This window comes from Amphiprion ocellaris, chromosome 2, assembly GCF_022539595.1.
Source record: "Amphiprion ocellaris isolate individual 3 ecotype Okinawa chromosome 2, ASM2253959v1, whole genome shotgun sequence".
NCBI classification, from domain to species: domain Eukaryota; kingdom Metazoa; phylum Chordata; class Actinopteri; family Pomacentridae; genus Amphiprion; species Amphiprion ocellaris.
Genome location: NC_072767.1, coordinates 31,802,800 through 31,819,850, shown reverse-complemented (window position 1 = coordinate 31,819,850; position 17,051 = coordinate 31,802,800). Strand labels below are relative to the sequence as shown.

At 39.4% G+C, this 17,051-nt stretch overlaps 2 protein-coding genes across 3 annotated transcripts; one reads left to right on the top strand and one right to left on the bottom strand.

Annotated features, from left to right (window-relative positions):
• Positions 1 to 144: 144 nt before the first annotated feature.
• LOC111586744 (T-cell acute lymphocytic leukemia protein 2 homolog) lies at positions 145 to 3,694 on the bottom strand. Its single transcript, XM_023296536.3, has 3 exons — positions 3,393 to 3,694; positions 2,146 to 2,210; positions 145 to 1,558 (listed from the first exon to the last, which is right to left on the bottom strand). Exons 1-3 carry the CDS (start codon positions 3,476 to 3,478, stop codon positions 1,212 to 1,214), a joined length of 498 nt encoding a protein of 165 aa, XP_023152304.1. The 5' UTR covers positions 3,479 to 3,694; the 3' UTR covers positions 145 to 1,211.
• A 2,956-nt stretch (positions 3,695 to 6,650) lies between these two features.
• Positions 6,651 to 8,345, top strand: LOC129347323 (putative nuclease HARBI1). 2 transcript variants are annotated; one of them, XR_008599356.1, is made up of 4 exons: positions 6,651 to 7,128; positions 7,229 to 7,428; positions 7,531 to 7,840; positions 7,924 to 8,345. XR_008599356.1 is itself a non-coding variant. In XM_055004084.1 (4 exons), the coding sequence occupies exons 1-4, from the start codon at positions 7,314 to 7,316 to the stop codon at positions 7,977 to 7,979; spliced, it is 396 nt and encodes a 131-aa protein (XP_054860059.1). In that variant the 5' UTR covers positions 6,656 to 7,313; the 3' UTR covers positions 7,980 to 8,345. The 2 variants fall into 2 exon arrangements, 1 of the variants encoding a protein (XP_054860059.1); XM_055004084.1 differs by having other exon boundaries at positions 6,656 to 7,428; positions 7,531 to 7,643; positions 7,729 to 7,840.
• Positions 8,346 to 17,051: the final 8,706 nt, after the last annotated feature.

Here is a 17,051-nt window from a genome sequence, read left to right as displayed (position 1 = left end):
ATCACTTTAAGGTTGATTTAGAGAAAATGAAGCCGTTATTGGAGTGTTTTTCATGCCGCCAGAAGAACAAATGGTAAGCAATTCACGCAAAAGTACATTTTTATTCATCTGTATTCTCACAGACAACAACATCAGACCTTTGAACAAGTAAAAGTATCAATGAACAACAAACATGTTTCTAGCACTACAAAGAACAAGACCTGCAAGTTAAACAAAGTTAAAACAATAAAAGCACCAAAGGTCCCTTTAACATGAAAGCACCTGAATCTGGTTACTGGCTCTTCTGCTGGACGGCAGAACTTCATATTAACATATGAAACACAACAACACATTAAACACACGTCTAATAATTCATTAAAAAATGACTACGCCGATAAATGTGAATATCACATGACTCTGTCTGCTGCTCTCAGTCTCAGTCCACAACAACAATATGTGTTTTTTAAAGGACAGTAAAGCTGCTTCTGCATGTTTGTAGCAGCTTGGAGCTCATTCACTCTTGACTGCAAACATAACAGACACAACATACAGCTTGGCAGAGATCTACAGTCTATTATCACCTTTTTGTCACAGAGTTCATCATCTATATGTCTGTACATCTTCAAAAACTAACAAGATTTTTGAATCACTTGATACTGCATTTACAGAATTCTGAAAGTCAAAAATTAGGTGAAAATCTGTGTGGACTACTTGTTAAATGCAATGGAAAATCATTACAATACATTATAACTCTTAAAAAGGTAGAATTCCCATTTTTGATGGTGAATGTGTGACTCTGAAAGACAAGCTTCAGTTTTGCCCTAAACATTTGCATTAACTAACAATCTGAAACAGATGCCATTGCCAGCATTTATTTCTGCAGTGTGACCTCTGGCAGTCTCTCTCAATTAATCTGTCTGCTGCATGAAGCCTTTAGCTTCCATCCTTCATAAAACATTTCAGTTAATCAAATAGTTTGCTAAACATTTCTGAAACATTTTGAGTCATTTTATGTCAGAAATACAAAAAAATGATGAAGGTTTCAGCTTCCTCAGTGTCACAGGTTTCCTCTTTATATGAGTTTGAATCTGAATTAGCTGACTGAGAGCAAACAGTCTTTTGAATGAAATAAGAATCACCAAAACCTGGATTTACAACATGTGCCATTGGCATCACTCTGACCCGACTCACATCAGGTGGGTTTTCAACTCTGGTAAAGTTCCTGGATCTGCTCAGCTGTACTGGAAGTACTGCATCTGACTCTGGTCCTCCACCAGACCATCAGAGTCTCCGTCAACTGAATTCTCACAGCTGGGGTTTGGGGACAGTGTCTCTTCCTCCTCCAGGCTCCCCGCCCGACCTTGGGGGGCCACCCTGAGGTTCTGCTCTGTTACCAGCTGGTCCAGAAAGTTGATGTACCTGAGGGCGAGGCGCAGGATCTCATTCTTGGTCAGCTTCCTGTCAGGTGGGTGGGTGGGGATGAGATGCCGCAGCTCAGCGAACGCCCCGTTGACATTCTGCTGCCGCCAACGTTCCCGACTGTTGGTGAAGATACGACGGACAATACGAGGTTGAGAACCTGAGGGGAAGGAGAGAGAGGAGTCAGCTGGAGTCCAGAAAAGCTGATCTGAGGAGCCCAACTGTCACGCAGGAACACATGAAGAAGAATCATTGTAATACATCAACAATAGAAAAAAAGAATAAAAGAAAAATAAACTAAAATCATTCCATAAAAAACTAGATTTCATAAAATGTATTCACTCTGTCTTGTGAAAATACAGTAAATTATAAGGCCATGAAGTGTTTTTTTAAAAGACATGACTTGTAGCATTTAAGAATTAACCTACAGCAGTGAATTTTTACTAACGCTTCCTTGACTGTAAATGTGAAGATGCTCTAAACAGCTTTAAGCTTTAAGAAAAAGTAAAATTTGTGTAAAATGATACATAAAATGACATCTTTTCTTGTGTAAACCTGCAACAACTACATTTAATCGATTAATTCAACAACAGAAAACTAATTTGCCAATGTTTGATAATCAAATAATCATTGTAAACAATTACTTTAAGAAAAAAAAACAAGCACTTTGAATTCATTTACATTACTGCTGATTTCATGTAGGCATAAAAACAGTGTGAAACTAACTGATTATTCCAGTGACCGTACCATCATCGTAGCTGGTCTCATATGGAGTTCTTCTGTGTTTCATCATGATGGATGGGTCTGGATCTCTGTAGACACACACACAACAATCTTTAGCTGGTAACAACACAAAAGTTCATCTCGCTGCTGATTTTCTGCAGCAGGTGGATCTCTGAAAGCCTGTGTCTCCCTGAGTTCTATGAAATACAGATGACAAGTTTAGAAATTCACATTTTAACACATTACACAAATAAAAATATTAGCAACATTTTGAAGCTAATAGACTTTAAGTATTGACATTGCTCTCTCCATCTTCCAAAGCAGTGTAGACTGTAAAAAAGTTTTTTAAAAAAAGAAAAAAAAAGGAAAAACTGATATTTTGAAGGTTAGGTTGCTCCAAAAATTACTGAAAAATGGAAAATAGCAATTTCATAAAACACTGTACTTTTCCATAATTCAGCAGTTTCATGAACTTTTTTCCCCCAGTTTAATTGTCACTAATTGTAACTAATTTCAGAAATATATTTTCAATAATAAGGTTGAATTGATACTTACTAAATAAAAGGAGATGTTTATGGAATTGCAATAAATTTGTAAATTAATTTTCAAAAAATGTAAATTTTCTCTCTATGTTATCCAGTTACAGAGTTCTTTTTATTAATATTTCACATGTAGTTATAAATATTTCTGCTTTTGTAGTTGTACTAATCAGAATCAGAAACACTTACTGACCCTTGAGAGGAAATTGTTTATATTACAGTTGCTGCCATTCAAAGTCTTGGAAATGCAATTAATTTAATAAAAACACTGAAAAATCTATCTTAAAAAGTAGAGAACGTACAAGCATAAAAAGTAGAACGTGCATTGTTCTAAGAAAATGAAAAATGTATGAGTAGTAAATAATGGAGTTTTATTTGTGATATTGCATTGATATATATGCAGAAAATTATGTAAAATAAAAAGGAAAAATTTTTGCAAAATTGCAGATTTTTAAAAGGGATTTATTGTATTCATAAAAAGCCGCCTAGTGACTGAACAAAACAGACAATAAACCCTATACTGAACATGCTTTGTGATGCTGTGAAAGCAAGTTTAGTGTTGTTAGTTTTCTTCCTATTCGGTTAAATTATATGAAAAAAAATGCACAGGTACACAATGAATGTAACCTCCAGGCTGAATTAACTTGAGGAGTAAAGACATTCTACTCAAGTAAATTCAGATACCCAGAAAATATGTCATAACTGCATCCGATGAGATGGTGTTTTTCTCACCTGGTGCAGGTGTGGAGGTGATGTGCAGCTTCGTGCAGCGGGTCCGGTGCAGGCAGCAACAGCAGCGGAGGAGTCTGGTGGGTCATCCGGGTTTGGCTCCGCGGTTCCCGAGCAACAGAAAGACCAGAGTCTGGTAAGCTTCACTGACAGTCCGCGTCCCGAAGCCTCTTTTATACCGACCCGCGTCTCCTGTTGTATGTCGTGACGCGTCGTTTCCATGGAGACCCCGCTGATAATGGCAGTCCCATTAAAGTCATTAAACTCAGGGTCCCAGGAAGCAGCACCCCAGAGACCTGCAGGGCCCAGGGGCCGCCTCTCCCTCCACCCTCCCCCTCGCTCCGCCCCGTCCCGCTGCAGGAGTCGTGTTTTCCGGGTTCTCTCCTCCACCCTCTCCGTCACGACCCGAAGCTCCGGAGCTCTTGGTGTCGTGTCCCATCAACAGCTTGACTCAGGTCCACACCACACAGATCATAAAATAACAGCAGTATTAACATTATTTCACCACTTTGTGTCAAATGCACTTTATTGCTATTATCTCAACAAGAACCCTGTCCACAAATTAAAGGTTGGACACGTCTTGAGTCATTTAAGACAGTTTTAAAGTCATTTTTGGCAGTTTTTGTGTCATTTGGACAATTATCAAGTTATTATTGGCCATTTCTGAGTGCTGTTGAGTCCATTGTTGGAGTCACTTTGTACAACCTTGAGTAATATTTGGCATATTATTTTGGACACATTTTAGGTATTTTTTGTCACTATCATTCAGGGTCTTTGTTTATAACCTCAAAATGACAGTTTTGGAGACATTTTGTCCAAGTTTGAGCAATGTTTGGCATCATTTTGGGCACATTTTAGGTCATTTTTGGCCATTTTGGACAACTTTCATCACTATCATTCAGGCTTTGTGTTGATTAATTAAACTCAATCTCTTCAGAAAGGAATCAGACCCCTTCACTGTTTGAACACTTTTTGTTAAATTTCACACTTGGAACATTTGGATGGTTTCAAATCAGTTTATTAGAATAACCAATAATTGCAAAGTGAAAAATGTGTGTTTAAAATGAATGCCTGCATTTCTAATATGTACATAAAAATGTACATTCAATGACATTTTTTTCTCCACTGAGTCCTTGAAGAAATAATCTTAAGACTTACATATTTTCAAATTTCTGAGTCATTATGGGGGTCTGTCACACTGGACAAATTATTAGCAAGTTAGGACAATTTAATTTAGACAAGGTTTAGACATTTTGGACAGGTTTGGACACTTTCTTTGGCATGTTTTGCACATATCAAGCCATTTTTGAGTCATTTTGAGATGTCAAAAAAGGTTATTTGTTATTTAGTTGATAATTTACTCACAATTCATGACATTCATTCACTTTATTTTATTCACAACTTCAGAAACACACTGAAGGACAAGCCTCATTTTCATTGTCAGTGAGGTACATAAAGTAAATACATACACACTTCAAGAAGTGTGTATGACACATCAAGAAGCGATAAAAGAAAAAACATGGCTAAGACAAAAAACAAACTTTGACAATGCTGAAAAATGTAGGAATTTAAATTGTGACATAAAGTGATAATTCCAAAGCTATTCTAAAAATATTCCAAAGCCAATATTTCACATTTCTTTAACAACTTTAAAAATTACAAGTCAAAAATGATTCAGAACATTTCAGTTTACATCTGAAAGGAAATTTTTTTACAGGACATTCTTGATCGATTGATTAATTGGTCCTCCTCTACTCTTTACAGTCAGCAAAGGGAGCAAAAACATTAACTGTCAAGTGTCTTCTTGTGTTATGCATGGAATGTTTCTGCTTTTATTTTGGTGACGTTACCCACTTGGCAGGAGGATCAGCAGGGGCCTGTTTCATGAAGCAGGTTTAGTGAAAACTCTGAGTTTGTTAACCCTGAAATGAGGGAAACTCAGAGTTTTCCATTTCACAAAGGGAGGTAAGTCAAACCTGAGACAGAGGGGTAACTCTACCCTGTTTCACAAAGAGGGGTAAGTAAAGCTTTTGGTTAGTTACTGTAGTAATGGACTCTATGAATGTAACCTGGTTGGGACCAGGTTTATCTCAGTAAACCTTGAGTTCCTCTCTGTGTCTGGCCTTTTTCAGCCACATATGTTATTTGATTTTGTCATTCATTCAGTCAGCAGGTGAGTTTTTGTGAAACCTAGTTCTGCTGTGTGTCAAAATGTCATGTCCTTTGATTAATGGTGCAGTGGATGAAGGAGCAGCATTACTGTGCAGAGAATTAAATAATTTTTGGGAGATTGTTATCAGAGTGTGCATAGATGTTGTTGCATTTCTGGATAGTTGTCTTTTAGAGTGGTACCGATTTACATCCCAGTTCATAATCTACGTCCACAACCTAATCTGTCCTTACATTTGTGACATTAGCAGCTGCAGTTATGCTCTGACATCTCAGCAGATATTGTGTGTTGCACTGTGGTTCTTTGCAAATGGAAGTGTTTCCATATAATGTCTGAGGTGCAGAGCACTTCAGTAAGGCAGCTGTGTGTAGGAGAGGCAGGAAAGTGTGCTTGGCCTTGAAAGGGTTTTTACTCATCTTTGTGGTATTCCCTGGACATAAACCTGTCAGAGCCATGAAGGAGTAGTTTCACAGGATTGCAGATCAATGATGTAGAGAATTGTTAAATTAATGTTACATTATATTCAGTTAATGACATCATGTTGCAATGCCAGACTGGGATTAGTAATTTTAACGTCTTTTAGGATTTCTCAGTGTGATTGGCTGCATAGATGGCACACACATGACCATCACAGTTGCCTCACATACTGAAGGTGATTATGTGAGTAGGAAGTGCATTGACAGCATAAATGTGCAGGTAGGCTGCAGGTAGATTGAGTACAGTTTCAAAATGTTAAAGGCTGCATTATAGTTCAACATGTGTTATTGTGTGCACTGTCAAGATCATATGTGGTGCTGCGTATATTATTTCTAGTGTGGAGGTCAAGTGGTGTGGTTTTGTTCATGGCTTGAGGATTTGTGATGAGTTTAACTTGAGCAATAGACAGCAATGTGCTAAGGTGCCTAAAGATTTTAACAATATGATTGACTTGTCTATGTTCTTCAATATACTGTAATGTATGCAGTGTACATTACAGGAGAGTTTGATGGTCTTTTGCTGGGTGATAGAGGTTACCATGTCAAGCCAGAGTGATGATCTTCTTCCTTGAGCCCCAACAGAACTTCAAGCAGGCTCACTGTAGGACAAGAGCACAGGGGTCCGTTTCACGAAGCAGGTTTAGTGAAAACTCTGAGTTTGTTAACCCTGAAATGAGGGAAACTCAGAGTTTTCCGTTCCACAAAGGGAGGTAACTCAAACCACAGACAGAGGGGTAACTCTACCCTGTTTCACAAAGAGGGGTAACTTAAACTCTCGGTCAGTTACCGTAGTTACAGACTCTCTGAATCTAACCTGGTCGGGACCAGGTTTTTCTCAGTAAACCTCGAGTTTCTCTCAGTCTCCGCCCTCTTTCAGTCACACGATATTTGATTTCCTCATTCATTCATTCAGTCAACTGGCGAGTTTTGGCGAAGTCTAGTTCTTCCGTGTGTCAAAATGACGTCTTTTTATTAACGATCCAGTGGATGAAGGAGCAGAATTACTGCACAGAGAATTAAATATTCGTCGGGAGATTGTTTTCAGACCGCGCATAGATGTTTTGGCATTTCCGGACAATTATCTTTTTGAACGGTACCGTTTCACATCACAATCCATAACCTACATCCACAACCTACTCCGTCCTTACATTTACAACTTTACCAACCGCAGTCATTCTCTCACATCCCAGCAGATATTGTGTGTTGCGCTGCGGTTCTTTGCAAATGGGAGTTTTTATATAATGTCGGAGATGCAGAACACCTCAGTAAGACAACTGTATGCAGGACGGTCAGAAAAGTGTGTCTGGCCCTGAAACGACTTTTACCATCTTTGTGATTTTCCCTGGAAATAAACCTGTCAGAGCCATCAAGGAGGAGTTCCACAGGATTGCAGGTGAATGATGTAGAGATCTGTTCAATTAATTTTAAATCATATCCAGTTAATGACATTGTGTTGCAACCTCAGACTGTGATTAGTAAATTTAATTTCTTTTAGGATTTCCCAGTGTGATTGGCTGCATTGATGGCACACACATCCCCATCAAAGCTCCCAAATATAATGAAGCTGATTATGTGAACAGGAAGTCCATTCACAGTATAAATGTGCAGGTAGGTTAGAGGTAGATTGACTACGGTTTCAAAATGTTAAAGACTGCATCATAGTTCAACATCAGTCATTCTCTGCATTGTCAAGATCATATGTGATGCTGCATACATTATTTCTAATGTGGAGGCCAAGTGGCCTGGGTCTGTTCATGACTGGAGGATTTATCATGAGTCTAACCTGAGCAACAGACTGCAGCGTGGTAGGCATCCTAAAGATTTTAACAATATAATTCACTTGTCTCCCTCCTTTAATATACTCTAATGTATCCACTATACATTACAGGAGAGTTTGATGGCCTTCTGCTGGGTGACAGGGGTTACCATGCCAACCCAGGCTGATGACCTCATACCCTGACCCTGAACCAGGCCCCCAACAGAACTTCAACCGGGCTCACTGCAGGATGAGAGCCTGGGTGAAGATGACCACAGACCTGCTGAAAGCCCATTTCCAGTGTCTACATCACCTCAGGGTGACCCCTGAGAGGCCTGTGATATTATTGTGGCATGTGTTGTTCTTCATAATATTACCACTATTAGAGGAGAGCAACACTCTGCCCTACAAACTGAAGACCCAGATGATGACCTCATCCACCTGCCAGCTATCCAGGACAGCAGAGCAGTCAGAGACACCATATGCAATAATCACTTTGGAGTTTAAGTCACCATCATCACCACCACAGCAGTCAAATAAACACATGACATACATTTCATTTGGTCTTCTTTATTTCCTACAAATAAAAGAGCTGGTTTAGTTCATGTTCCAGTAGTTAACATAATTCACCTGTGACCTGCACCCACCTCTAACTTGTGCTCCAGTATTTCAATTTCCAGATCTGCCTTCCTAATCTGGCGGTCCAAGTATTGCATTTCTTTATCCGTTTTTTGGATTTTTGTCAGCAAGTGCAGTTTGTAAATCTGTTTTACTGGTAACTGGGAATACATAGAGGACATTAAATTATACAGTTGCACATGAATTCCATGGACTGAACCTCTGGTGTTTACTGAACATCCATCTCACTGAGTCAATCTGTGCAGTGGAAGTTGAGGAAGCATCCTGCTGCTGTCCAGCCATGCTCTGTTAAAAAGGATGAGAATGTGCAATACTTCAATGTAGGCTAAATGTCACACTCTATATTCCACCAGAATGTTCAGAAATGTGAATGGGAAGAGAACTATCAGTAACATACCTCGAGATGCCTTTCTGGATCCCCCTCTGTAAAGGCAGCAGACACGGTTTCATCCTCTTCATCCTAGATGAGTGATATGTTTCAGTGGACTTAAACTACCATTTGGCAAAATCTTTGGAGAATTGCCTACTTACAGTTACAAGGTCTGTTGTGGTGTGAAGGGGCTCCACCAGGCAGATAGTACCATCAGAATCTGTTGGGCCAAAAGAAAAAAAGACCCAAAAGAGAAATAAATATTTGTATGAATATGCTTGAAAACATTCCATATATACATATACATGGGCTACACACACACAGACATTACATTTTATAAAAGCACTTGTGTCTTGGGATGTGGTCTCAGAGGATGAGCTCCCTCCAGGGATTCCCTCAGCCACTGGCCTTCCCAAATTCTGGCTTAGGACCAGCTCCTCTGCCTCCGTTACAGGTGGTGGTGCTGGGCCACCACCTGTTTTACGGGCATCTCCTTTCTTTCTGTTGGCTGAGTAGAAGTCTGTGTTAGCTTAAATAGACTTAATTGTTTGACAGAACATGATATGGATGCAGACATTTAGGCTATGTGCGGGGTAAAACCACTGCACAGACAAACAGCCACCTAATATTTAGGCTACTTTACAATGTAAAACATGATCAAAATGAGGTAGCTCCATGAGATTATGCCGACTTCTTACCTGTTTGAACAATGTTTTTATATTTCATCTTCAGCTGCTGCCACGTGCGCTTCACCCCCGCGGGATTGCACCTAAATGAAATAACTTAATAGGCAGTTTTCCCCTGTAATATTATTGTGATTTAAACTTACGCATTGACCCGGGCAGCAATGTTCTCCCACGCCGTCTCCCTCTCTTTTGCAGCCGCAGCAGTGTTGCACTTCTTTCTGAAAACGTGTTCGTAGTCGCCATATGAACGAATTAAGATGTCCAGTTCAAGTGGTGTAAAAAACGTAGCTCTCCGCTTCCCTGTTGCCATGGTGACTCGTCGAATCGGGGTTCCATTGATGCTGTCTTTTTATAGTTGTGGTGCACGCGCTTAACTCCGGGTGAAACTACTCTGAGTTGATTTAACCAACTCAAATCAGTCGTTGTGAAACCGAAAACTCAGAGTTTTCTATCTCAGAGTAGATCAACTCAGAGTTCAGGGTTGAACTCAGAGTTTGTTGAACCTGCTTCGTGAAACGGACCCCAGGTCTCGTGCAGTTTCAGTTATTTAGTTTGGAGCTGGACGCTGACAGACGGTTTGTTTTGTTTTACCTCTGTGGGTTTGTTGATGTTTGGCGCTGTTTAACGTCGTTTAAATCCGGTTTTGACGGCGTTTCCGTCTCGTTTTCCGGTAACTGACTCCATTTTGTGAGTTTCCCTGTTGGGGGAGGCCATTGATGGCTTTCTGCTGAGAACCAGACAGGTGAGCAAACTTTTCCTGTCTTCTTTGTGTGCGACTGTAAATTAGTGACGGTGGAATCGAAGCTTCATGAAGCAACGAACCACTTTGACACAATTGCGTCAAGACTGACCCACTGCTTCGAAGCATTTGACACAACCATAGACTTTATATACAGTCTATGGACACAGCCAGAAGAGTGACATCTGCTGGCTTTGTGTCAGAACTGCATCTAAGCGGGAAAAAATGAAAAAGCCTCAGGACTGCTGGTCTCACACTGCTTTGTACTTGCAATAAATGTTTTAAAACGGTATATATGTTTATTTGCATGCATGTATATATGTTTTTGTATATAAATATATATATATATTTAAATTGTGTGTGTGTGTGTGTGTGTGTGTGTGTGTGTGTGTGTGTGTGTGTGTGTGTGTGTGTGTGTGTGTGTGTGTGTGTATAGATATACATACATATGGTGTGTATAGAGGCACTGGGGGACAGGAAAGTGCTTGTGCTACTTTGCGTGGGACACAAGTATTATGTGATGTGGAAGTGAATGGTAGTGCTTCTGCAACTTTGCCATTGCAGCAATATAAATGGGGTGTAAACCAGGGAGTGCATGGTTTCCGTCTGTTTCTTTTGTGGCTGACTACCTCTCCAGCTTTGGAGAAGACCCGCTCACATGGCACAGATGTTGCTGGCATGTGGAGATATTTTTTGGCCATCCTGAAGAGGTTTGGATACAGTTTGACGTGATGCCCAGTAGGTGAGCAGGTCTTCTCCTCTGGAGAGGTAGGGCTCAGATAGACACCTTGCACTCTCACAACTCACAACACACTCTTTCAACCACTCAAACTACTCTCTCTATGTACCTGTCTATAACCTATTCTACTCTATGTCTAGTGTGTTTCTATGAATGAATGAATGTGTGTTGTGTATGTGTGAATCTATGTGTAGTATGTATCTATGAGTGTTACTTAGTGTATGAAATGTATATAAATCTATCTAAACTTAATTCTACCTAAATGTGTACTCTGCCTGACTTCTTTCCAAATAGCAAATGTACTAGCGTAATCTCCTCCCAAAAACCCACAGTTTGAGGAGTGAATTACACCCCTTTTAAGACCTGGACAGATTGAAATGTCCAGCCCCTTCATAATTCCCGCGAAGCACCGCCATGTACAGTCTATGAGCACCTCAACACGCTGTGATGTAATGAGGCCTCGCTCTCGGTAGTCACGTGATTGTGGGCAATGCCGAAGCAGGGATCGAAACACTGTCTCGGAACACTTTTGCTTCAAAAGCTCGGCACTGTCAAGCAAACTGGCTCGAGCGTAACATCACTACTGTAAATACATTTGTGAAAACGTGGTTACTGTCGTTTTAGCCAAGTTTCAAATCACCGTGGAGACATTTTAAGACGTTTTGGACAAATCTTGAGACTCACTGGAAACGTATCAAGTGAATTTGGAAAGTTTTTAAATCACTTCTGGCAGTTTTCGTGTCAACTGGACAAGTTTCAACTCATTAATGACCTATCTGGAGACCTGCTGGGCAGTTTTGGAATCGTTTCGTACAAGTTTGGGAAATACTGTGCATAATTTTGGCCACATTCTTCAGTTCAGAACTGAAGAAGCCTCTTGGATGAGAGGTGAAACGTCTTCAAGGAACTTTCTTAAAGTCCAGTTGGATTGATTTAAACAACTTTGGACTAACAGTGAAATGTAAAAACTGAATAGTCACAAGACAAGATGTATTATGAAGAGAGGAGCTGAATCTGCAGCATTATTGTTATTAATGGAAGGATGAGGAAGACATCAGTGCTGCTCTTCCTCACAGCGATGAAGGAGAGAAGACTCTTCAGACAACCACAGCTGGATGTTCATGTTCTCTGTAGCTCTCAGTCCATCAGACTAGATATCCCCAATGATCCAGACCAAGGCTGGAAGGAAAAGCCACTAAAAGTGAGGAAAAGATCTACAAGGTTCTTTCATTCCAACTGCAGGAACATTAAATATCAGAACACATCAGGATATCAATGGAAAACAATAGTGTTGTATTTTGTCATATATTTTAATCTTATGGAAATGTTTCTTTTCCTGGTTGAGGCTAAAGACCATTTTACTGCCTTAGATGGACAATAAAGTTTATTCTATTTTATTCTAATGTATCATTTGCATTAACATGAGCTCCACAGTTATCTGACCATACACTGTTGTAGAGAAAAAAACTGAAGCAAAGAACAGAGATATTATCTCAGAACTGAACTGAGAGATTAATGTTCATCAGTAACAGAGTTCTGTGGAGGAACATTAATGCAGATTTATTTATATCTGCTGATAATTAAAACAGCAGTTATCGATCAGTTATGATTGATCAGCTGTGATCTGCAGGAAACTTAGCTACAGCTTACAGTAAGCTGGTTTATGACACTGACTAACCTGATTTAGCATCAGCGTTAACACTAAATGAGGAAACGTAATCTCAGATTTACAGAACAACATTTTAACACATTACACAAACAAAAATATTAGGTACACAATGCTAGAACATGTTTACATCAGAGGTTACAGTCTGATGTTAACTTACAGTAACTTCAATGCTTTATATGTGATGTTGTCCAGATGTGGAGAAGAGTACAACTAGTTACAAAAATGACTAGTTACAAAAATGACTTACCTGTAGAGTTTATCTTCACTTTTGGAGGCTAACGGCAGAAGCCATAAATGTGGGCGGGACAGAGAGTCCTAGGCTCTCAGTTAGTCTGACCAATCACTGCTCTCCGGCTCTCAGTCAGTCTGACCAATCACTGCTCTCAGGCTCTCAGTCAGTCTGACCAATCACTGCTCTCAGGCTCTCAGTCAGTCTGACCAATCACTGCTCTCTGGCTCTCAGTCAGTCTGACCAATCACTGCTCTCAGGCTCTCAGTCAGTCTGACCAATCGCTGCTCTCCGGCTCTCAGTCAGTCTGACCAATCACTGCTCTCAGGCTCTCAGTCAGTCTGACCAATCGCTGCTCTCCGGCTCTCAGCCAGTCTGACCCATACATAGATATTCATATCTCTGGTAGCTGCAGCTCCCAGTGAACAGGAGGATTTTATTAGAGGAAGTCAGACACAGTCACACAGAGAAACATTAGAGCTCACACTGAAACGGAGCTACAGTTCTGTGTCTTGTAGAAGATTTATTTTCAAAGCTACATGTGTGACGGTAATAATCTGTGCCAGAGCAGACCTCATTAGCACTTCCGCTAGGTCGGCTAACCTTTCCGGTCACTCCAGGGATGCTGTTGTTGGTAATGTAGCCAGAATATGGATTAATTTTTCGTTTGGGCTTGACAAAGATGAGAACAAAAATATTCAGAGCGAGTGGAGCAGCTAGCTAACGCTTATTACAGTTTGACTTACATTTTCAAAATCACATTTTTGAAATCACGTAATTTTTCTGTAAAACAAATCACGGCTTTTATTTTTGAAAGACATACCTGGAAATGTTGTTTATCCGTAATTCCGCTGGGGGGCAGCTTATAGAGGGGGCTCCAAGCCAAACAGGTTGGGAACCACTGCTCTAGGGCACCCGGGGGGTCGGACTTGATGTTTGAAATACTGACCGACAGCTCAGATTTAACTGTCTGTTATTCCGTTTTGATGGATGTTAAATTTTCACACAAAGCTGCCAGGAGCTGGGTCCTTAAAATATCCCCCATCTCATTACAGAGTGAAAGTAGCAGTTCCTCCTTAAGGTCAGAGATTGCAGCATCTGAGGGCCTCTTCAAGCAGGGCCAGAAAGACCACGACCAAGCAGCCTTGAGATCTTAGGCAGTGTCTCTCTCAGGTGGGTGTTGACGGTGTTCACGGTCAGGTCTGTAGTAATCCCGTCAAAAAACAAAACAGAAAAAAATCTAGATTATAAATCAACATGTAACCAAAGCACTCTGTGTATAATGCCATAGTATAGATTATAGTTCAGAAAATGTCAAAGTATAGTATACTTTTCAAGAATAACATAGTATGGCCTGTAGTTCATAGTATACCATGTTGGCAAAAAAAACCCATAGATTATTATGTGGTTCAAAAAGCGCAAAATGATAGGATGTTGCCTAAAATTGTCATGTATGATACATGGTTCAAAAAATATCATAGTCCAGTATATTGTCAAAATAGTATGTAATTCAAGAAAACATCAGAGTATAATATGTCGTCTAAAAAATGCCATAGAATAATATTTCATTGCACAACTAAAAGTATAGTAGTTTTTAAAACTGTTCAAATTCTTATAAAATGTTGCTAAAAAACAACAAAAAACTAAAACAAAAAACATCATAGTATAGCATGTCATCCAAAAAATGTCATAGTTTAGCATGTCGTCCAAAAAACATCATAGTATATCATGTCGTCCAAAAAACATCATAGTATAGCATGTCGCCCAAAAAACATCATAGTATAGCATGTCACCCAAAAAACATCATAGTATAGCATGTTGTCCAAAAAAATGTCAGAGTATAGCCTTTGGTCCAAAAAACGTCATAGTATAGCATGTCATCCAAAAAACATCATAGTATAGCATGTCGTCCAAAAAACGTCATAGTATAGCATGTCGCTCTAAAAACATCATAGTATAGCATGTTGTCCAAAAAAGTCGTAGTTTAGCATGTCATCCAAAAAACGTCATAGTTTAGCATGTCGTCCAAAAAAACATCATAGTATAGCATGTCGCTCTAAAAACATCATACCATAGCATGTTGTCCAAAAAATGTCGTAGTTTAGCATGTCATCCAAACAACGTCATAGTATAGCATGTCGTCCAAAAAAGATCATAGTATAGCATGTCACTCTAAAAACACCATACTATAGCATGTCGCTCAAAAAACATCATTGTATAGCATGTTACTCTAAAAACATCATAGTATAGCATGTGTTCCAAAAAACATCAGAGTATAGTATGTCACTCTAAAGACATCATAGTCTAGCCTTTGGTCTAAAAAACGTCATAGTATAGCATGTCGCTCTTAAAACGTCATAGTATAGCATGTCATCCAACAAAAGTCATAGTATAGCATGTCGCTCAAAAAAAGTCATCGTATAGCCTTTGGTCCAACAAATGTCATAGTATAGCATGTCGTTCAACAAAACGTCATAGTATAACATGTCATCCAAGAAACGTCACAGTTTAGCATGTCGCTCTAAAAACGTCATAGTATAGCCTTTGCTTCAATGAACGTCATAGCTTAGCATGTCACCCAAAAAACATCATAGTATAACATTTGGTGTAAAAAACGCCATAGTATAGCATGTCGCTCAAAAAACGTCATCATATAGCCTTTGGTCCAAAAAAACATCATAGTATAGCATGTCGTTCAACAAATATCATAGTGTAGCATGTCGCTCTAAAAACGTCATAGTATAGCATGTCGCTCAAAAAATGTCATACTATAGCATGTCGCTCTAAAAACGTCATGGCATAGCATGTCGTGCAAAAAACATCATAGTATGGCATGTCGCTCTAGAAACGTCATAGCATAGCATGTCGTCCAAAAATGTCATAGTTTAGCACGTCGTCCAAAAATAATCACAGTATAGCATGTCGCTCTAAAAACGTCATACCATAGCATGTTGTCCAAAAAACATCGTAATTTAGCATGTCATCCAAACAACGTCATAGTATAACATGTCGTCCAAAAAAGATCATAGTATAGCATGTCACTCTAAAAACACCGTAGTGTAGCATGTCGCTCAAAAAACATCATAGTATAGCATGTGTTCCAAAAAACATCATAGTATAGCATGTCACTCTAAAGACATCATAGTCTAGCCTTTGGTCTAAAAAACGTCATAGTATGGCCTTTGGTCTAAAAATGCGATCGTATAGCATGTAGCCCAACAAATGTCATAGTATAGCCTTTGGTCCAAAAAACGTCATAGTATAGCATGTCGCTCCTAAAACGTCATAGTATAGCATGTCATCCAACAAAAGTCATAGTATAGCATGTCGCTCAAAAAACGGCATCGTATAGCCTTTGGTCCAACAAATGTCATAGTATAGCATGTCGTTCAACAAAACGTCATAGTATAGCATGTCATCCAGGAAACGTCATAGTATAGCATGTCGTCCAAAAAACGTCATAGTATAGCATGTCGCCCAAAAAAAATCATACTCTACCATGTCGTCCAAAAAACGTCATACTATAGCATGTCGCTCTAAAAACGTCATAGTATAGCCTTTGCTTCAATAAACGTCATAGCTTAGCATGTCTCCCAAAAAACATCATAGTATAAGCTTTGGTCCAAAAAACGCCATAGTATAGCATGTTGCTCAAAAAACGTCATAGTTTAGCATGTCGTCCAAAAAAAACGTCAGAGTTGAGCATGTCGTTCAAAAAACATCATAGTATAGCATGTCGCTCTAAAAACGTCATAGTAGAGCATGTCGCTCAAAAAACGTCATACTACAGCATGTCACTCTAAAAATGTCATAGTATAGCCTTTGCTTCAATAAACCTCATAGTATAGCATTTCGCTCTAAAAATGTCAGAGTATATGATGTCGCTCTTAAAATGTCAGAGTATAGCATGTCGCTCTAAAAACGTCATCGCATAGCATGTAGTCCAAAAAATATAGTATAGCATGTCACTCTAAAAACATGATAGTATAGCATGTCGTTCAACAAAACATCATAGTATAACCTTTGGTCCAAAAAACGCCATACTATAGCATGTCGCTGAAAAAACGTCATAGCATAGCGTGTCATCCAGAAAACGTCATAGTATATCATGTCACTCTAAAAGTGTCATAGTATAACATGTCGCTCTAAAAACGTCATAGTATAGCATGTTGCTCCAGAAACGTCATAG